Source organism: Sorex araneus, chromosome 7, assembly GCF_027595985.1.
Source record: "Sorex araneus isolate mSorAra2 chromosome 7, mSorAra2.pri, whole genome shotgun sequence".
Taxonomy (NCBI): Eukaryota; Metazoa; Chordata; class Mammalia; order Eulipotyphla; family Soricidae; genus Sorex; species Sorex araneus.
Genome location: NC_073308.1, coordinates 37,323,078 through 37,342,565, shown reverse-complemented (window position 1 = coordinate 37,342,565; position 19,488 = coordinate 37,323,078). Strand labels below are relative to the sequence as shown.

At 60.9% G+C, this 19,488-nt stretch overlaps 1 protein-coding gene across 15 annotated transcripts in view; it reads left to right on the top strand.

Moving 5' to 3' along the window:
- Positions 1-14,133, top strand: part of PLEKHA6 (pleckstrin homology domain containing A6) — a 146,575-nt gene extending 132,442 nt beyond the window's left edge. For 11 of the 15 annotated variants that reach the window (XM_055144275.1, XM_055144272.1, XM_055144282.1 and 8 more), the window contains 8 exons: positions 621-720; positions 866-972; positions 2,511-2,687; positions 4,862-5,029; positions 5,624-5,757; positions 5,989-6,134; positions 11,270-11,391; positions 12,429-14,133. In XM_055144275.1, coding sequence (XP_055000250.1) covers positions 621-720; positions 866-972; positions 2,511-2,687; positions 4,862-5,029; positions 5,624-5,757; positions 5,989-6,134; positions 11,270-11,385 — 948 coding nt within the window. In that variant the 3' untranslated portion in view covers positions 11,386-11,391; positions 12,429-14,133. The remainder of the gene's footprint in view (positions 1-620; positions 721-865; positions 973-2,510; positions 2,688-4,861; positions 5,030-5,623; positions 5,758-5,988; positions 6,135-11,269; positions 11,392-12,428) is intronic. The other 4 variants (XM_055144273.1, XM_055144287.1, XM_055144284.1 and 1 more) reach the window with 3 other exon arrangements.
- Positions 14,134-19,488: the final 5,355 nt, after the last annotated feature.

Here is a 19,488-nt window from a genome sequence, read left to right as displayed (position 1 = left end):
GCTGGGGCCGTGGAGAGTGCTCAGTGAGTAATGCCTCACTGTGCAGATGGAGGCGGGAAGGACCCCCTACTGGCCTTTTCTCTTTTGGGGGGCCAACTCAGGGCTTCCTCCGGGCTCTGCACTCAGATATCACTCCAGGCGGGCTCGGGGAACCAGTTGAGATGCCGGGGGTGGAACCGGGGTCGGCTGTGTGTGAGGCGAGGGCCCTCCCCGCCCGGGACCCGGCCCCCCTTGCTTTCTGGTTGGGCTCTACCTGTTTTCCTTCTGCATCGCCCTTGCTGAGTCCTTCGTGGCGCCGGGGCGGGGATGCTCGGGCACTTCTGAGCCCTTCCAGGCTGGCAGCTCTGGGCTTTTCTCTCCGAACCTCCCAGCCCCGAGCTCACCTCACCTAGTTCTTTGGCTCCGGTGCTGGGCAGGATTCTTGTAGGGTCATTCTCCGAGATCGCTGGTGGCTTCTCCCCCCCCCCGTGTTGGCTCACAGGGCAGATCTCTGGGTACAGGTTGAGAGGGCAGGGTGGGCTAGGCATCCCTGCAGGGCCTGCTGGGGACCCTCTTGGCCCTCCTAAAGCTGGCTGGGTGGCAGCGGCCCCTGCAGCCTCTCCTCCTCTCACCCCTCCCAGCAAAGCAAGAAAGATGCCCAGCAGACGGCGCCCCCGGACCCCTCGAGAGACACCAGCAGGCTGGAGGCGGAGGCCGAGAAGCAGGCGGCTCTCAACAAAGGTATTCGCCGGCCTGGACGGGGCTGTGGGGGGTGGGGGGAGGGGGCTCGGGGGAGGCAGCACTTCCTTTCTGTCCCCTCGGCTCCGCTCCCCGCCTTCCCACTCAGCACCAGGCCCACCCCGGGCGGCTCTTGTTCTCCCTGCAGTTGGAGTCGTGCCCCCTCGGACAAAGTCACCCACCGACGAAGCGGGGACCCCCTCCAGGGTGGTGAGGAGGAACGGCAACGGGCTGGCCAACGGTCTCTCCCCCCGCGTGAGTGCCCCCAGCCCAAGCCGTCAGCCCGGTCTGTGTCCCCCTCAGCTCCCCCCACCGTGATCCCCGCTGCCCAAGAGACCTAGGGATCACGGGGACAGGGGACAGGAGAGGAGACGTTCTCCAGGGGACACGCCAAGGGGCAGCCACGTCCGTCACACCCAGCGCTAAACACTGAGTGTGTTTCCCTCGTGGCCTGGAGCGAAATCCAAACGGGAAGCCGGGTGGGCCGGCCCTGCCTCTCTAGCGCTTGGCGCTCTCTGACTTTCCTCCCGCTCCCTGCCTCACCCTCACACCACTCTCCTATGGCCTGCTGTTCTACCCCTCACTGGGGTGTCTGTTCTTGGGTTTAGCCCCCCAGCCCCCCACTCTAACTGAGGGTCTCAACTTGACGTCCCAACCAAGTTGCATCTGCAAGGATCCCTTTTCTGTGTGTGCTTGATTGGGGGCCACACCACGCAGTGCTCAGGGCTTAGTCCTGGCTCTGTGCTCGGGAATCCCTCCTGGTGATGTTCAGGTACCATATGGAGTGCCGGGGAATGAACCCAGGCTGGCCACGTGCAGGGCAGGCACCCTCCCCGCTGCGCTATCACTCGGGGGCAAGAATCCCAGTTTCACATAATAAAGCGTCAGTCCCACCTGCTGGACACAGGTCTTTGGGGGGCCACTACACGGCTAGAAAGCAGGTTTTGGCAGCCTCACAGACTGGGGGAAAAGGCAGCTCAGATAGAGAAGGGACCACCACGTATGGGGTGCTTGGAGGACACGCTCAGGATGGGAGATGTGAGCTGAAAGTAGACTATAGACCGAATGACGGCCACTCAGTACCTCTATTGCAAACTACAACACCCGAAGGGAGAGAGAGAGCAAAGGGAATGCCCTGCCACAGAGGCGGAGGCGGGGGATGGGGTGGGGGTGGTGGGACCATTGGTGGTGGAGAATGGGCACTGGTGGGGGGGTGGGCACTTGAGCATTGTATGAATGAAACATAAGCACTAAAGTTTGTAAATCTGTAACTACCTCAGGGTGATTCGCTAATTAAAAAAAAAAAAAAGAAAGAAAGCAGGTGTGAGGCTGGAGCAATAGCACATCGGGGAGGGCATTCGCCTTGCACGCCGCCAACCCCAATTTGATTCCCAGCATCCCATAGGGTCCCCTGAGCACCACCAGGGGTAATTCCTGAGTGCAGAGCCAGGAGTAACACCTGAGCATCGCTGGGTGTGACGAAAGAAAGAAAGAAAGAAAGAAAGAAAGAAAGAAAGAAAGAAAGAAAGAAAGAAAGAAAGAAAGAAAGAAAGAAAGAGAGAGAGAGAAAGAGAGAGAGAGAAAGAAAGAAAGAAAGAAAGAAAGAAAGAAAGAAAGAAAGAAAGAAAGAAAGAAAGAAAGAAAGAAAGAAAGAAAGAAAGAAAGAAAGAAAGAAAGAAAGGAAAGAAAGAAAGAAAAAGAAAGCAGGCTTCTTGAGGAAGGGAGACTTGAATCTATCTCGGAGGTGGAAAAGGCGTCTGCTGAGACCCCTCTCCCCGCCCCCCCCCCCGCAGCAGGAGCGCCCCAAAAGCGCGGTGTTCCCCGGGGAGGGCAAAGTGAAGATGAGCGTGGAGGAGCAGATTGACCGCATGCGGCGACACCAGAGTGGCTCCATGAAGGAGAAACGCCGGAGCCTGCAGCTCCCGGCCAGCCCGGCCCCGGAGCCCAGCCCCCGGCCCACCTACAAAGTGGTAATGTCCTCCGCGCCCGCCGGCCAGGGCTGTGCACCTGAGAGGGAGGGGCTGGGAACGGGGGAGCTGAGGGGCCGGGCGGGAGACGGGCAGCTTGCGGTTCCTTCTTAGGCGCAGAATAGCGGCCAGGGGGCCAGGGCTGGAGCACGTGCCTGGCCTGTGTGCGGCCCTGAGCTCCGTGGGAGGGGCCCAGGTCGGCCCAAGCGTGGCCGGGCGTGAGCAGTGAGCCCCACGGAGCTGGGGAGGCGGCTGTGTGGAAAGAGAGAAGGGAAAGAGGAGCTGGAGAGAGGGCAAGCAGGCAGGGCGTCTGTCGGCCTTGCATGCAGTTGACCCAGGTCTGATCCACGACACTTTGTAAGGGCCCCCAAGCTCTGCCAGGAGTGACCCCTGACTGCAGAGCCTGGAGTAAGCCCTGAGAAGTGCCAGGTGTGGCCCCCAAGTTATGTTTTTAAAAAATGTGTTTTAAGGAGCTGGAGCAATAGCACAGCGGGTAGGGTGTTTGCCTTGCACGCGGTCGACCTGGGTTCAGTTCCCGGCATCCCATAGGGTCCCCCAAGCACCGCCAGGAGTAATTCCTGAGTGCAAAGCCAGGAGTAACCCCTGTGCATTGCTGGGTGTGACCCAAAAAGAAAAAAAAAGTTTTGTTTTTTTTAATAAGTAAAAATAGGGGGCTGGAGCGATAGCACAGCGGGTAGGGCGTTTGCCTTGCATGCGGTTGACCCGGGTTCGATTCCCAGCATCCCATATGGTCCCCTGAGCGCCGCCAGGGGTAATTCCTGAGTGCAGAGCCAGGAGTGACCCCTACGCATCACCAGGTGTGACCCCCCAAAAAAATAGGAAGAAAAAGAACTCACACTAAGGAATGCTTGCCATTTGGGATGAAGTCCATGAAATCAAATTCAGTTCACCGAGGCTTGTCCAGTGTTCACCACCCAGAGAAAACGTCCTTATTTTGGGTGGGGGGAGGGGAGGCACACGCAGCGGTGCTCAGGGGTTAAAGTCACTCCTGGTGGTGATCAGGAGACCAGACGGGAATCGAACACGCCTTGGGTGCATGCGAGGCGGCCCCCTCTCTGCTGTACTGCTTCCCCGGCAGGCACATCTTCCTCTTGGACATGAATTTGAAGTGTTTCTGTGGGCTCTGGGCAGCTCTGCAGACCCCCCAGCGCTTGGCATTGCCGGGTGCCCCAGCTCCGGAGCCGTCCCATCCGGGAGGCCTTCCCTCCACACCTGTCGGGAGTTCCCACCCTGCTTTCAGGGGGTATCCCACTTTTGCTTTTGTTTTTGTTTCAGCTGTGTCAGGAACAACCAACCCAGGGCCTCACGCTTGCGAGGCAAATGCTCCTATCACTGAGACACACCCCTGTCAAAAAAAAAAAACACTCAAAGAGCACCATCTTTCTTTCTTTGCTTGTTTTGTTTTTGGTTTTTCCTGGTGGTGCTCTGGGCTTACTCCTGGCTCTGTGCTCGGGGGACCTTACGGAGTGCTGGGGAGTCAAATCTGGGTTATCTGAATGCAAGACAAGTACCCTGCATGCTCTTCTCTCTCTCCAGCCCCACCATCTTTTTTTCCTTCCATTTGTTCTTTTCGGCCACACCCATCAGTACTCAGGTGCTCGGGGATCACTCCCCTCGGTCTGGTGCTCCGGGCACCAGGTCGTGCCAACCTGGTCTCCTGCCCACATGCCTGCCCGCAGCCCAGGGAAGGTCCCGTTAGCCTCGCCCCTGTTTCAGAGGCCAGGACTCGCAGTCCCGGGAGGTCCAGGGCCTCCTGGGCTCCGTAGCGGAGTGCAGAATCGGCACCTTCAAGACGTCACATTTCCCTTCCTGCTCAGTGTCAGAAATACAGAAAATCGGTGGCTGCTAAGCCCTGCCTTTCATTACACTCTGACGGTGGGCAGGGATGTCGATAACGGGCCACTCGGACAGGACAGTCTCTGTGTGGGGTAGTCTAGCCCTCGGGCGGTCAGGAAGAGGTCAGCGTAAGACGTGTGGATTCCACCCCCAGTCCAGGCACGGACGTGGGGTCAGGGTCCAGCAGGACTGGGGGGAGATACCGTGGACAGTTCCTTCGTGGCTGGCCTGGCTCTCGGCGTGGGTCTCGGCGGCAGCGGGGGGCAGGGGGGGTGGGCTGCGGGCCCCGGCCCTGGGCGCGTGACCGTGCTGTGCTCTAGGTGCGCCGTCACCGCAGCACCCACGAGGTGGACATCTCCAACCTGGAGGCCGCCCTGCGCGCCGAGGAGTCTGGGGGGCAGGCCTACGAGACGCCCCAGGAGGAAATCGCCCGGCTACGCAAGATGGAGTTGGAGCCTCAGCACTACAACGTGGACATCACGAAGGAGGTGAGCAGAGGGGCGGGCAGGGGGGGAGAGGGCACGGAGAGGGGGCGCACACCTGGTAGGGCAGGCAGAGGGGAGAGGGCACGGGAGGGGTGCTGACCCAGCGGGGCGGGCAGGGGGGAAGGGGCCCAGGAGGGGTGCTGACCTGGCGGGGCAGGCAGGGGGTAGGGGGCGCGGGAGAGGTGCTGACCTGGTGGGGTGGACAGGGGGGAGAGGGCGAGGGAGGGGTGCTGACCCAGGGGTGGGCAGGGGGGAGCTGACCTGGTGGAGTGGGCAGGGGGAAGGCGGCGCGGGAGGGGTGCTGACCCGACAGGGTGAGCAGGGGTGAGGGGGCGCAGGAGGGGTGCTGACCCGGGGGTGGGCAGGGGGAGCTGACCTGGCGAAGTGGGCAGGGGGGAGGGGGCGCAGGAGGGGTGCTGACCTGGCGGGGCGAGCAGGGGTGAGGGGGCGTGGGAGGGGTGCTGACCCGGGGGTGGGCAGGGGGGAGCTGACCCAGCGGGGCGGGCAGGGGGGAAGGGGCGCGGGAGGGGTGCTGACCTGGCAGGTTGGGCAGGGAGGAGGGGCCGTGGGAGGGGTGCTGACCCGTGCCCTCCACAGCTCTCCACCCCGGACAAGGTCCTCATCCCCGAGCGCTACATCAACCTGGAGCCTGACACCCCGCTGAGCCCCGAGGAGCTGAGGGAGAAGCAGAAGAAGGTGGAGAGGATCAAGACGCTCATCGCCAAGTCCAGGTAAGGGGCCCGGCTAGCCCCCGGGCGTGGGCCTCAGCGTGGGGAGCCCCTGTTGCCGGAGGCCCCGAGAGAAGTCAGGCAGCGGCTCAAGGCAGCGGGCCGGGCGGGCCCCGAGGACCTGCGCAGGGCAGCACACAGTGACGGTGGCCTTCTGGAGACGGCTGCCCCCCTCCGGGGCCGCGCTGAGGGGCCAGCCCGTCGCCCCATGTCTGTGTGTCTGTACCTCTTCAGCATGCAGAACGTGGTGCTCGTCGGCGAGGGGGACCCGGTGGACGTGCCCCAGGACTCGGAGAGCCAGCTGCAGGAGCAGGAGAAGCGGATTGAGATCTCCTGTGCCCTGGCGACCGAGGCCTCCCGCCGCGGCCGCATGCTGTCTGGTGAGAGGGGCTGGGCCTCGCTCCGCCAGGGACACCGCTGCCCACGAGTAGGGGTGGAGGCACCGGGCCGCCAGGGGGCCAGGGACGGAGATCCACAGTGTGCCAGAGAGAGATGGCGCTCCAGCTCAGGGCAAGCGTTCACCAAGCACCGGGCGCAGGCCGGCGGCCAGAGGGGCTGACGGCAGCAGCTCTGGGCCCTGAGGTCCCTCCCGGCGGCTGACCTCTGGCCTCCCTGCGGTCAGCGGGAGCACAGGCCTGGTCGGGGGCTGGCCTGGAGAAGAAGGGAGAACTGAGCCTGGTTGGGCAAGACCAGAAACGCCATCCTCAGGGGCTGGAGAGTGTGGTCCTAGTTGAACTGACCGTGAACTCGGTGGAGGTCGCAGTGGCCCTCGCTGACTACCCACGGTTTGGTAGAAGAGTGGGTGTCAGGGGGAGAACGGAAGGGAAGCTAGACGAACCGAGGCTTCTCGGAGGAGGGCGGGGTCGAGTCTGGGGCCTGGAGCCTGACGGGGCTGTCAGGATGGAGAGAGAGTGAGGTGGGAGGGCTGAAGGCCAGCCAAGGGGGACGCCCAGCCGGGCGTCCAGCAGGGCAGTTGTGGATGACGTTGGTGAAGGAGGCAGCGCCAGCGGGACACAGGTCCAGGGCTCTGCGGCCAGGTGCAGGGCAGGGCCTGGCGAGGAGCAGTGAGGGAGAGTTCTCGGGGGCTGCAGGAGGGCCCAGGTCTCAGCTGTACAATTCAAGTCACGCTTTACCGCCTTGCTGCCAGAATGAGGGTAGCGTCCTGGGTGTGGCCAGTTTCACCACAGTGTCCTTCCTCAGGACGGAAGTTCCCTTCCACGTTGGTCAGCTGTGGAGGAGCACTGACTCAGCGATGCGGTCACAGTTAAGCTCCCAGTAGTCCAGCTTGGGGTCTTACTGGTCCTAGTTGGGCTAGCAATGGACCTTGTTCATCCCACGATGACTCTAGATGAGCAGGCGATGGTCCTCATTGACCCAGCAAGATTCTATTTTTTTTATTTATTTATTTTAATTTTTTTATTGAGTCACCATGTGGAAAGTTACAAAGTTTTCAGGTTTAAGTCTCAAACACCCATCCCTTCACCAGTGCACATATTCCACCACCAAGAATCACAGTATAGCTCCACCCCGTCCCCCCACACCCCTAGCCCCCCCCACCTGTGTAACTGATAAATTTCGCTTTACTTTCACTTTGATTGCATTCAATATTTCAACAGAACTCATTTTTTTTTCTTTTTGGGTCACACCCGGCGATGCACAGGGGTCACTCCTGGCTCATGCACTCAGGAATCACCCCTGGCAGTGCTCAGGGGACCATATGGGATGCTGGGATTCGAACCCGGGTCGGCCGCGTGCAAGGCAAACGCCCTACCCGCTGTGCTATCACTCCAGCCCCAGAACTCACTTTTATTGTTTGGAGAGTCTCCCCCCTAAAGTCGGACCTCCAGCAAGATTCTAGATGAAGTACTAACGGTCCTTGCTGATCGTTGATGATTCTAGGTGAACTAGATATGGTCCTGTTGACCCAGCAATGATTCTAAGTGAACTAGCAGTGGTCCTAGGTAGCAATGACTCGAATAGTATTAGCAGTGGTCTTCGTTGAACTGGCTGTGGACTTGGAGGAGGTTGCCACGATCCTTGTTGAACTACCAGTGATTTTCTCTGAACTCGCAATAATCCTGGTTAAACTGGCCACGGTCCTTGCTGAACCAGCAACGATTCTGGTTGTACCAGCAGTGATCCGAGGTGAACCAGCAGGGAGCAGTGTTGAAGTGAGGATGGTCCTTGTTGAACTAGTAACGGCCCTAGTTGACCTGACAATGGGCTTCGTGGAGGTTGCAGTTGTTGAATTCGCAAATTGTCCTCATGGAATTTGAAGTGGCCTAGCAGAGTTACCAACAATCCTCATTGAACTGGCAGTAGCTGACGTCGAAAGAGGAACCATTTGTGATTTTTTTTCCCCTAGCTATTTAAAATATGGGTATTTTCCGCAAACCAGAGGGTTTCGGCTGTAACAAAGGAGACCCAGTGACTTCACTGACAGTTCGGGCAGAAGGAGCATCAGAAAGGGTGGCCACGCACGCCCTGGAGGTGTTCCAGAGAGAGTCTGCCGTCTGGGCAGAGCCGAGGGCAAGGGGCAGTGAGCCCAGACCCGAGGCAGCAGAACCAGTTCAGCTGCAGGAACCTCCGTAGAACCTCCCTCCTCCCCAGAGCTGATCTGCACATGAACTTGACTCTTCCGTAGATCAGATTCCACATGCCCTGGGCGAGACATAGCTTCCTGTTCGAGGGTTACAACAAACAACACCATTTTAAAGAGTTTGCTTTGCCCCGGCCCCAGCCTCCGGCTCCCTCTTCCATAGTTCTCCTGCCAAAGGCTCCATGAAAACAGAACCCACCCAGATGCTCGGATTTCTCCCCCAATGCACACAGGTTTACATTTCAGGGTCTCTGCGCTGGGAGCCAACGGTCGCCTGGCTTTTGCCAAAACCCCAACTATTTAAAAAATGGTCGTGGCAGAGCTAGACCTCAGACTCAGCCCACAGTCCCCACCAATCCGGGCGAGAGGCCCAGATTCCCAGAGCTGCGCCCTGCCCGAGAGAGCAGACTGTGCCCGGGCATGGCTGGTGTGAGCTCGGGAGCACTGGAGGCAGTTAGCGCCTGAGGTGGATTGTGGTTGGCTGGTGTGGCCGGTGGCGAGTGTGTGTATGTGTGTGTGTGTGTGTGTGTGTTGGGGGGGGGTGTTTGTCAGTACACACTGGCCCGGTGGGGACAGATGCAGGGATGAAAGTGGGAAGGTACAAGCGTCTCGGTCTCTGTGTGATGGGACCCTCCCAGGCTGCGATTGTGGAGCACTTGTGGGTGTTCACGCGTGTGTGGTATGTGGCGGCTAGGGGAAATGTTTGAGGACAGCTCCGGGGTGGCGTGTGTGCAGGACACCCAGGAGTCTGTGGTGTGCTGGGAGCGCCCCTCCTTCGTGAACGTACTGCGGGAGGGTAGCTGTGGGCGCCCGGGGTGCTGGCGTTTACATAGACTCACCCTCGTGTGCCACAGACGGTCCGCAGTGGGGAACATGTGTGAGGCATTTGTGCCTCTGTGGGGTGCCACGGAGGTCACGCAACGCTTGCGATCATCTAGCTGTGGTGCTCGGAGGATGGGAGGGAGCGTGTGTGGCCAGCTACCTCAGCATACAGACGTGGCGGTACTGGGACTCACAGTTTGAACATTGCATTTACATCGGTCCAGTGCAGAGGCACCGTACACGTGGATTCAACTGTTGTGATGCATGTCGTCCTGACACATACATGTTCTGTCTTCTTGCAAAAAGAAAAATTATTTTTGGCTGCGGCGGGGGAAGGCGGTGGTGCTCAGGGCTTTCTCCTGCTCTCCACTCAGGCATCAGCCCTGGCGGGTCTCGGGGACTAGATGGGATGCCGGGGGTTGGTGCCAAGTGGCCGAGGGCAAAGCAGGTGCCCTCCCCGCTGTGTTGCTGCTCTGGCCCTGCGCTCCGCCTTCCTGAAGGGGCTGTATTGAACGTCATCACTCCCGCCCTCCTCCCTAGGATCAATACTGATGTTGTTCTTTTGCTGAGCTCTGTGGAGGGACTTCAGGACTGTGATGGGAACAGATCTGTTCGCTGCCATGCTACATGCTCCCCAGCTGTGACACTGCTGTGATGTCTACTGTAACTGTTCTCTCTGTGGTTGTGCCTTCTTGTGGACACAGCCAGACTCTCACTCTGTCCGGCCTCTCCCTGTTCCCCAGCTCCTCGTCTCCCCTGAGCTGGAACCTGCCGAGTCCCACCTGTTAGGATGGGGCACTGATCGGCCTCCGTCGGGCGCCGAGGAGCGCGTCTCTGAGAGTGCCCTGCTCCCGCTCTGGCCTCAGGTCGAACCCGCCTGGCTTAGCTCTGGGTTTCGTCCAGTTTCTCCTCCCCGAGGCTGATCAGGAGAACCGTGCCGTCAGACTGACGCGTGTTCCGAAAGGCTGGCTCTGCGTGCGAGACGTTTGCCGTGCGCCAGCCGAGTGGCAGGGCACCCGTCTGAACTGTGTGCCGAGAATGTGAAGGAAGTGTTGCCAGCTCTCGGCCCCCGCTGTGCCGAGTGTGGGCAGTCCCCACTTCCTGATCCCCGGGGAGCCCCGTGTCGTGTCTGGGGCGCCTTCTGGGGGTGTTTGCATGGATGCCGTGGTTGCATGGAGACAGGGGAGCGCACGGGGGCTCGGTGCCAGGGCCCCTCTGGCAGGAAGCGCAGTGTGAGCCTGGCTGTCCCGGGTCCCATCCCAGCTCCACTGAGCATGCTCCGTGCTGCCCGAGGGGCTGGGAACCGGAGGCAGTCACCCCGGGGCCGCTTAGCACCCCCCTCCGAAACCCCCTTGGTCCTCAGCTGTCTCTTGCTATGTGGAACAAGGGTAAGAGAGAAAAATCTCAGGCTGGAGCGATAGCACAGCGGGGAGGGCGTTTGCCTTGCACGCGGCCGACCCGGGTTCGATTCCCAACATCCCATATGGTCCCCCGAGCACCGCCAGGGGTAATTCCTGAGTGCAGAGCCAGGAGTCACCCCTGTGCATCACCAGGTGTGACCCAAAAAGCAAGAGAGAGAGAGAGAGAGAGAGAGAGAGAGAGAGAGAGAGAGAGAGAGAGAGAGAGAGAGAGAGAGAGAAATCTCATCCATTCACATGTCTGTACTTTAAGGCCCGTTAGGATTGGTTTGGGGGGAACAGCATGTGCCTTCTTGGATAGATGGAACGTTGGGGGACTCGTGGGGGGGTCTCCGTGGTGTCCCTCCGGTGGGAGCAGGTAGCAGACCCCCGCCGAACCTGCGTGGAGTGGATTCGTGTTCGCCCTCCTTCGGGCCTGTGGTCTGGCCTCTCGGGAGCTACCCCGTGGCTTGTGACTTCGAGGGGAGCTGGGGTCCCGACCTTGCTTACCCAGCACCGCCGGCCTCGGTGGGGGGCCCCCTGCTGTCCTGCTCAGTGCCCCGGGCGGGCACGGGGCCCGGCTTTGCCCCTGCTTCGCTCTCCTCTCGGCTCGCCGCCCTGCCTGGCTCTGGGTGCCCTCCTCGCCTCCCCCCTCCCCGCGCAGTCCCGCTCACTCCCTGTTCGTTTCTGTTTCCAGTGCAATGTGCCACCCCGAGCCCGCCCACCTCCCCCGCCTCCCTGACTCCACCAGCCAACCCCCTGCCATCTGAATGCCCACGGGGTGCGGACAGCAGCCATGCCATGCGGGTCTGAGTGGACGTAAGCACTTTTCGGAAGTTCTTTCACCCCCCACCACCACCCCACCCCGCGGGGGCCCCACGCCCGGCAGCCATGACATGGAACAGCGATGATAGAGGGAAGCCTCTTCCGTCCACACGTCCGCACTTTAAGCCATGTCCTTGGCGTTGCTTCTCCCCACCCGCCAGCCCCGTGCCCTGCTCCTTCCGCCTGCTTGCACCCGGGCCCCCTCCCCCCGCCCTTCCCCCCCCCCCCCCGCCATGCGAGCCGAGCTGGCTGGCAGGGCCCCTCCCCAGGCTGGGCACAGTTCCTGTGGACTTTGCTTCCCCCAGAAGCAAAGCGGAAGCCGTGGGGCCCGCCCGGTCTGCCGGGAGAGAGAGTGGCCCCCTTCTCTCCCGTGCCCCCTGCCCACGCGCCTGCTGCTGAGCCTGTTGCCGCGTGCCGAGCTCCCCCGCTCCCAAGGCCTTGGAAGTTGGTTTTTTTGTTTTTTGTTTTTTTGGTTTTTTTTTTGCTTTTTTGGGTCACACCCAGCGATGCTCAGGGGTTACTCCTGGTTCTACACTCAGGAATTACTCCTGGCGGTGCTCAGGGGACCATATGGGATGCTGGGATTTGAACCCGGGTCGGCCTCGTGCAAGGCAAACTCCCTACCTGCTGTGCTATCGCTCCAGCCCCGGAAGTTGTTTTTTTTCCCCAAGTATTTGGGGCTTGTTTTTGCAAAGCAGCCTCCCCCGGGTGCTGGGGGCCCCGAGAGACACGGGCAGCAACTCTGTCTGGGCCAGTATGTGCTCCAGGCCGGGGGGCGCCCCGCTGCCTGGCCCTATTCCTGGGTTTTACTGGGCCAAGCCGGGCGGGTCAGAGGCTCGGTCCCGCCCTCCCTCACACACGGCCCTCAAGAGCTGACAAAAAGAATCGAACATCTTTCTGTCTGTTCATCCCTCCCTTGGGGCTGTGGGGCGGTGGGGGACAGATAAGACAGCCCTCTCCCCGGGGGAAGGTGGGTGCAATCGCAGCCACTCTGGCAACCCCTTTCTCACCACCTTCTCTCTCCCCTTCAGTGCAAGCCCTGGCCAGTGCCGTGCAGCTCCAGAGAGCGCCCCTCTGAGGTCACCTTTGCTCCGGCCGTCCCCGCGCCTGCCCGCCTGGCCCCTGACCCCTGCGCTCCCTGAGAATTGTCACTGGGAGCCCACGGGGGCTGGGCTGCTGCCGAGAGCCATGGACGGACACACGGACAGACGCCTCTGTCCGCTCGCCACGCCCAGTGCGGACTCCTGACCATGAGCCGTGGACCCGGCCAGGGCCCAGGACAGAAGCATGGGCACCGCCCTCCTGTCCGAGGCTCCAGCCGTTGGAGGCTGCCAGCTGTGTGCGGCCGGGGTGGCGGTGGGACCACCGGAACTTCCAGATGGAGAAGATGCCCCGGGCTCGGGCAGCACGACGGGAGGCAGAGGCGGGGCGAAGACGGCCGCTCCGAAGCCCTCCTGCCCCCGTCCACGCCGCGGCCCGCACCCAGCCCAGCTGTTCCAGGGCATCGCGCGTCTCGGCTCATGGGTGCTCCTTGGGGCCAGTGGGACGCCGCTTGAGCCAAAGAGAGGGTGACCAGAGGGGGTGACCGCGGGGCCCGAGGGGCCCTGGTGTCTGTGGGTCGGAGCAGCAGGTCATTGCGGGTGTGAGGACAGGTCGCGGAGGCTGAGAGGAAGAGAGAGCTCCAGGGAGAGGGAGTGGGGAGGGCTGGCGGGGGAGAGCCAAAGGACACGCCCCCGTGGGAGGGGGAGGAGGAGGAGGAGGAGGAGGAGGAGGGCACTGAAGGGGTGAGGGGTGTCGTTTGGGGGGGAGTTGGAAGGCTCAGTCAGACCCTCAGCCTCCCACCACCTCCCCGAGGACCCCCCTCAGCAGGGCTCAGAGATGCAAGACGAGGGTGGGTGGTCTGGGAAACGCCCCTTCTCCATCGGGACCTGGGCTCGGGCCCAGAGAGGGACCTGCTTTCTGTGGGGTGTCAGCCTGAAGGCCTCAGGGGACCACTGGGTGGCACACCTCTGAGCTCCCTCTGCCCCCCGAGTGTGCCCCGAGCTGGGAGCCTGGACTCCTGAGCCCCGCCCTGGGCACCCCAAGAAGGAACCGGAAGCTGATGAACTGGCTCCTGGCTCGGCCCTGCGGCACGCCCTGACCAGGGCAGCAGGCGGGAGCAGCACCCACCCTCGCCCCGCTGCACCCCCGGGAAACGAGTGTGGCCGGAGGAGGTGGCGGCCCCAGCGCGGGCAAGGCCAGCTGTACCAGCCGCCCGCGCCCTCTGCTTCCTCCCCCAGGGCCTCTCCCCAGCTCCTCGGCTGACGCACATCTTGGACGCACCGGGCACTGTTCTAGGTGCCTCGGATATCCCCAAGGGGCGCCAGGCGGGGCTCCCACTAGCTTCAGTCCCCCGTAGCCACAGTCCCCGTCTCCCACCCAGCCCGACACCCCGGCTCTGTGCTAGCTCCCCCACAGGCGGGCAGGGGGGAAGGACTGCCCGGCCACCCCCTCTGCCCAGCCTTTTTCCATCCGCCAGAAACAGATTTAGGGGGGGTGGGGTCCACCGCCTATCCCTTTCTTTGTCTTTCCTTTTTTTTAAGTCATATTTTTAGAGATACCTGTGGAGCACCAGGGACCCTGTCTGCCCCCCAGCCCCCTCCACCGTGTTTCATAAAGCTGGCTCTTTATGTTGCTTTACATGCCTTAATATATGTTGATGGTGGTTATACATATTATAGATCTATATGTAATATATACATCCGTCTCACGGCCTCGTCCTTTCCCCGGCCCAGACCCGTCCTCTCCTCGACGCCCCACACCCTTCCGAGCGCCAGGCGACCCCACCTACATGCCTTTGGCTCCAAAGAAGAAGGGGAAAGACTTATTTTAAGACAGATCTATTTTGCTTGGCTCTTGTTCTAAAAGCCAACCTATTTTCGAGTGCGCGTTGTCTAAATGGAGCAGGGGGAGAGGGAGCCCGGAAGAGCCATCCCAGAGCTCCAAACTTACACGCTCTGCACCCACCGTTCCCTGCCCCCCGCCTCCTTACCACCCCCGCCCCGGTCTGCCAGGGCTGGTTCCCCTCGGTCCCCCCGGAGAGAGTGTCTCTTGGAGCAGCACGTTTTCTTGAAATCCTGTTCCACAATTCGGTCACCATGTCACCTCTTGGTGGCTCTCCGGGCTCATCAGTGACAGACCTCTGGGAGGAAACACAGTCGTGAGCACACAAGTCCAGCCATGCAGGGGCTGGAGCAATAGCACAGCGGGTAGGGCGTTTGCCTTGCACACGGCTGACCCGGGTTCGATTCCCAGCATCCCATATGGTTCCCTTGAGCACCGCCAGGAGTAATTCCTGAGTGTATGAGCCAGGAGTAACCCCTGGGCATGACCGGGTGTGACCCAAAAAGAAAAAAAAAGTCCAGCCATGCAGCACCCCTCCCCAAGGGGTGCGCTCTTGGACCACCCCCTCCTTCGGACCCCTGCTCAGAAAGGCAGATACTTTGGGGGCGCCTGTGCTCAGCACCAAGTGTTCTTTTCCTGGGCCGGAGCAATAGCACAGCATCCCACTGGGCCCCCCGAGCACCGCCAGGAGTAACTCCTGAGTGCAGAGCCAGGAGGAAGCCCTGAGCACCGCTGGGTGTGGCTCCAAAAGGAAGAATTCTCTTCCCGAAGGGCCCGGGAGGCAGCGCCAGGGCCCAGGAAATGCTGCGGGCGTGCGGTCCTTCCCGTGGACACTCGTGGCGTGTGTCCCTCTGCCCTTCCCTCTCGGGCTTTGTCAAGGGGGTGGGACCTGAGTCTGGCATTGCACTGCAGGGTCCACCTCGGGGCTGACGAGGGGCCTGGGGGGCAGTACGGCCTCTCTGCCTTGTCCGGGAGCCGGGCCCTCCAGCAGGCTTTGCCGGGCGCCAACACCACCCACTCCCAGTTGCTGGGTCTGGCACGGGCGGGCGGCAAGGAGGCCTTGGTCCTCCCAGATCCGGAAGCAAGTTTTTCCGAGCCCGGCACAAAACTCCTGACCAGCATTGTGAGTCCAGCCCTGTTCACCGCATCCTGGTGCCTCTCCCCAGCCTTGCTGTGACTGCTGAAGGGGCGGGGTGGGGAGGGGGCGCGGCCCTGTGACCCTCTGCAGACTCTCTCGTCCTCCCTGGCCACTGCCGCCGCTGTCCTTGAGGAGTCCCTGAGGTCGCCACTGCCGTGCTCCTGCGACAGGGTAAGAAGCAGGAGCCGGAGCTGGGCTTGGCCAGAGCCCGGCGGGGTGCTCCGACCCGGCAGCCCCCAAGCTAAGGGAGCCTGCTCCATTTGTGTCTCACACACACACACACACACACACACACACACACACACACACACACACACACACACACAGAGGCGTCCACACCTGCTGCGGCCAACCTGTCAGTGTCAGACAATAAACCACTCGAGGAGCCTGACGATCTGAGTGTCATTCTTCAGAACACATGGCCTAAGAGGGCAGCAAGCTCGGATCACAGCGAGCACTGGAGTGGGAGCACAGCAGGGGCTGTCGAGGGAGTGCAGGCTCCAGCACTCTCCGGATCTTGCAAGTTTGTACCGACTCAATACAGGAAATAAAAGCGGTTTGTACAAGAGGGGTGTGTGTGTGTGCATGTGGTTTGTGTGTGTGTGTTTACCCTGTCCTGTCTGCCTGGGGCAGGCCTCGGGGTTCCATGAAAAGTGGGGAACTGCAAAAAAGAGGAGTGAGACTTGGGGCTGGAATGATAGCACAGCGGGTAGCGCGTTTGCCTTGCACGTGGCCGACCTGGGTTCGATTCTCAGCATCCCATATGGTCCCCTGAGCACTGCCAGGGGTAATTCCTGAGTGCATGAGCCAGAAGTAACCCCTGTGCATCGCCGGGTGTGACCCAAAAAGCAAAAAAAAAAAAAGGAGTGGGACCTCAGAACAAGGCTGGGTGCAGAGCACACGCCCCCTCCATGAGCCTCAGGCCACATCCTCAACTTCCCTGTGGTCAGGAACCTCAGTTTCCAGAGGACTGCTTCCTCTGTCTGTGTATATGTGCGCATGCATGTGTGTGCATGTGTACATGTATGTGCGTGCAAGTGTGTGCACGCACGTGTGTGCATGTGTGTATGTGTGCACATGTGTATATGCATGTGTGCATGCGTGTGCATGCATGTGTATGTGTGTGCAGGCATGTGTATGTGTGTGTGCATGGGGGTGGGGGTGGAGCTGAGAGAATGGCAGAATGTGACTCCCATGATCCCTGCGGTCCAGGCCAGCCAGACGAGACCTGGCCCGAAGTCCCATGTCACAAAGGCAGTAGGTCCCCTCCAGGCCCTGGAGCTTTCCTTTGATGTATCTCTGAAACAGGGTCGGGGTGTAGGAGAAGACAGTGAAGCCCCCACAAGCTCGCCGGAGTTGGGGGGTGGGGGGACAGGAATAACGCAGGGACACCACGAGGACTAGGGAAAAGGGGCCAGAGCCATGCTATAGCAGGGAGGGCATTTGCCTTGCACACGGCCGACCTGGGTTCGATCCTCAGCACCCCATATGCTCCCCCCTCCCAATACCACCAGGAGTAATTCCTGAGAGCAGAGCCAGGGGTAGCACCCCGGCATTTCCGGTGTGGCCCTAAAACCAGAGCCAATCATGAATAAGTAAAACCTAAATGAACATACTTTCTACTGGTCCTTTTGGGGCGAAAAGGGATCCAGAATCAAAATTAGGTTATTTGAGCCAGAGAGAAGCAAAACGGGGAGAAGACGCTCCTGCCAGCTCCACATCCCTGCTTCCCCGGTCGCCTCCGTGCTCCTGCAGCCTCGGTCTAGTGTTCAGTGCTCACCGGACTTCCCGGGGCTCCCTGACCCTCGCCTTCCCTAACTGCGGCCAAACCAAGCAGCCCTGGAGTGCTTCACGCTGGAAGTACTTTTTTTTTTTTTTTGCTTTTTGGGTCACACCAGGGGTTACTCCTGGCTCTGCACTCAGGAATTACCCCTGGCGGTGCTCAGGGGACCCTATGGGATGCTGGGAATAGAACCCGGGTCGGCCGCATACAAGGCAAATGCCCTACCTGCTGTGCTATCGCTCCAGCCCCTGGAAGTACATGTAAAATAAGAAAGGTTCGGGCTGAAGAGATAGTACAGTGGGCATGGCGCTTGCCTTGCACATGGCAGTGGTTTCAACCCCCAGTACCTAATATGGCCCCCTGAATCCTGCCAGGAGTGAGCCCTGAGCACTGCTGGGTGTGTCCTAAACCAATAGTATGGAATCAATAAGGTGATGCCTCTTGGATTTTGTCACCTCTCTGGAAGCGGGTGAGCTAGACGTGGGGTCCTCGGGGATGCAGGGAGACCTGGGTCAGCAGCAGGTGGGCCCTAAGGAGTCGGCCTGCTTGGGGTTGGGGCTGGGGGCTCCATCTGCAGTCCCCGCCGTTAGAAATGGAGGGGAGCAGTGGGAGGTGAGGGCAGGGGCTACGCTTGTGCAGTCACCTGTCCTCCCTGCACCCAGGAACAGGCTGACCTTGTCCCTCCAAGAGCTACGCCCACAGACCCCTGCATGCCCCACCCACCCTCCCTCTGGCTGGGTCACCTGTGGCGGGGGGGGGGGGGGTTGGGGGGAGGGGAAAGGAAGGAGGGAAGAGTGAAGGGAAAACACCCAGCACTGCAATTGCATCTGCATGATTGGATTGTGTGACTCTTGCATGAATGGTGTGACAATCTCTCCGTCTCTCCCTCTCTCCCTGTCTCTCCCTGTCTCCCCCGTTCTCTCTCTCCCTCTCTCTCTCTTTCTCTCTATGTCTCTCTCCCCTGCTCTCTCTCCCTTTATTTTTGGTCCTCATGCAGGAGTGGTCCTGAGTGGTCCCCCAGTGGGACTGGGGGACCCTATGGGATGCAGGGGATCAAGCCCAGGTTGGGTGTGTGCTAGGCAAGCACCCTACCTGCTGTGCTATCACTCTGGCCCGTATTCTGTCTTTCTTTTTTCTTTTTTGGTTTTGGGGCCATACCTGGAGACACTCAGGAATCAGTCCTGGTGGGCTCAGGGGACCATGCATGGTGCTGGGGAAGGAGCCCCAGGCCGCTGCATGCATGGCAAACACCTACCTGCCACGCTCTCTCTCTGTCTCTGTCTCTCTGTCTCTCTCCCTCTCTGTCTCTCTCCCTCTCTCCCTCCCTCTCTCTCTCTCCCTCCCTCTCTCCCTCTCTCTTCTCTCTCCCTCTCTCTCTCTCTTACTCGCTGTTATTCCTGAAGATCCTGAAGGCAGCTGGATCTGACCGACACAGCCCCCAGCCCCGTCCCGCCCCGCCCTTTCCCAGGAGTGCAGCTGACACGCGGGGACAGAGAAGGCCGTGTACCGCACTCAGCTCTGCCCCGACCTCGCCAGCCAAGGATCCAGCTAGAGAAGTGCCCCCCACCCCGCCCCCAGGGAGCCTGCCCAGGAAAGTGGGGGGCGGCTCCCAGAACTGAGCTCACTGGAGCCGGCGAGCACTGAACGAGGGCACGGGAGCGAGACGCCTAGAAGCCCACAGCCAGGGACCTGGGGCCACCTCCAGGGCATGAGGAGACGTCCTCCTCCAAGGACATGTGGAAAGACGCCATCAGCTGTCACCCTTGTGACCCCAGTGCCCACCCCAGAGAGCGAGACGCTACCCCAGGAGCCTCCCTAGTCCACCCTCGCGCGAATGGAAAGTTCTGAGGGGACCTCCCCACAGCAGTCCCGGCTCTGCACTTCTTAGGGGGCTCAGGGCATGGGCCTGCCTCGCTCTTCTGCACAATTTTTTGTGTGGGGGCTACCCACACCCCACCCCACCCCACCCCACCCCCGGTGCTCAGGGCTTACTGCTGGCTCTGCACTCAGGAACTGCTCCTGGCGGTGCTCAGGGGACTCTATGGGATGCCGGAGATCAAACCCGGGTGGGCCACCTGTAAGGCAAGCACCCTCCCCACTATGCTGCGGCTCTGGTCCCTCTGCTGCACAGTTCTAGGAGCACAATGCTGGGTGAGGGCAGGAGTCTCGGCGGGCGGCAGAGTTTAAGAGCGCTCCGCTAATGGGAACGTTAATGGGAGCGATTATCATTAGCCAGCCGGGACCAGTAGGAACCCCGGGGCCTTCAGTGTCGGCCAAGGGCACCCAC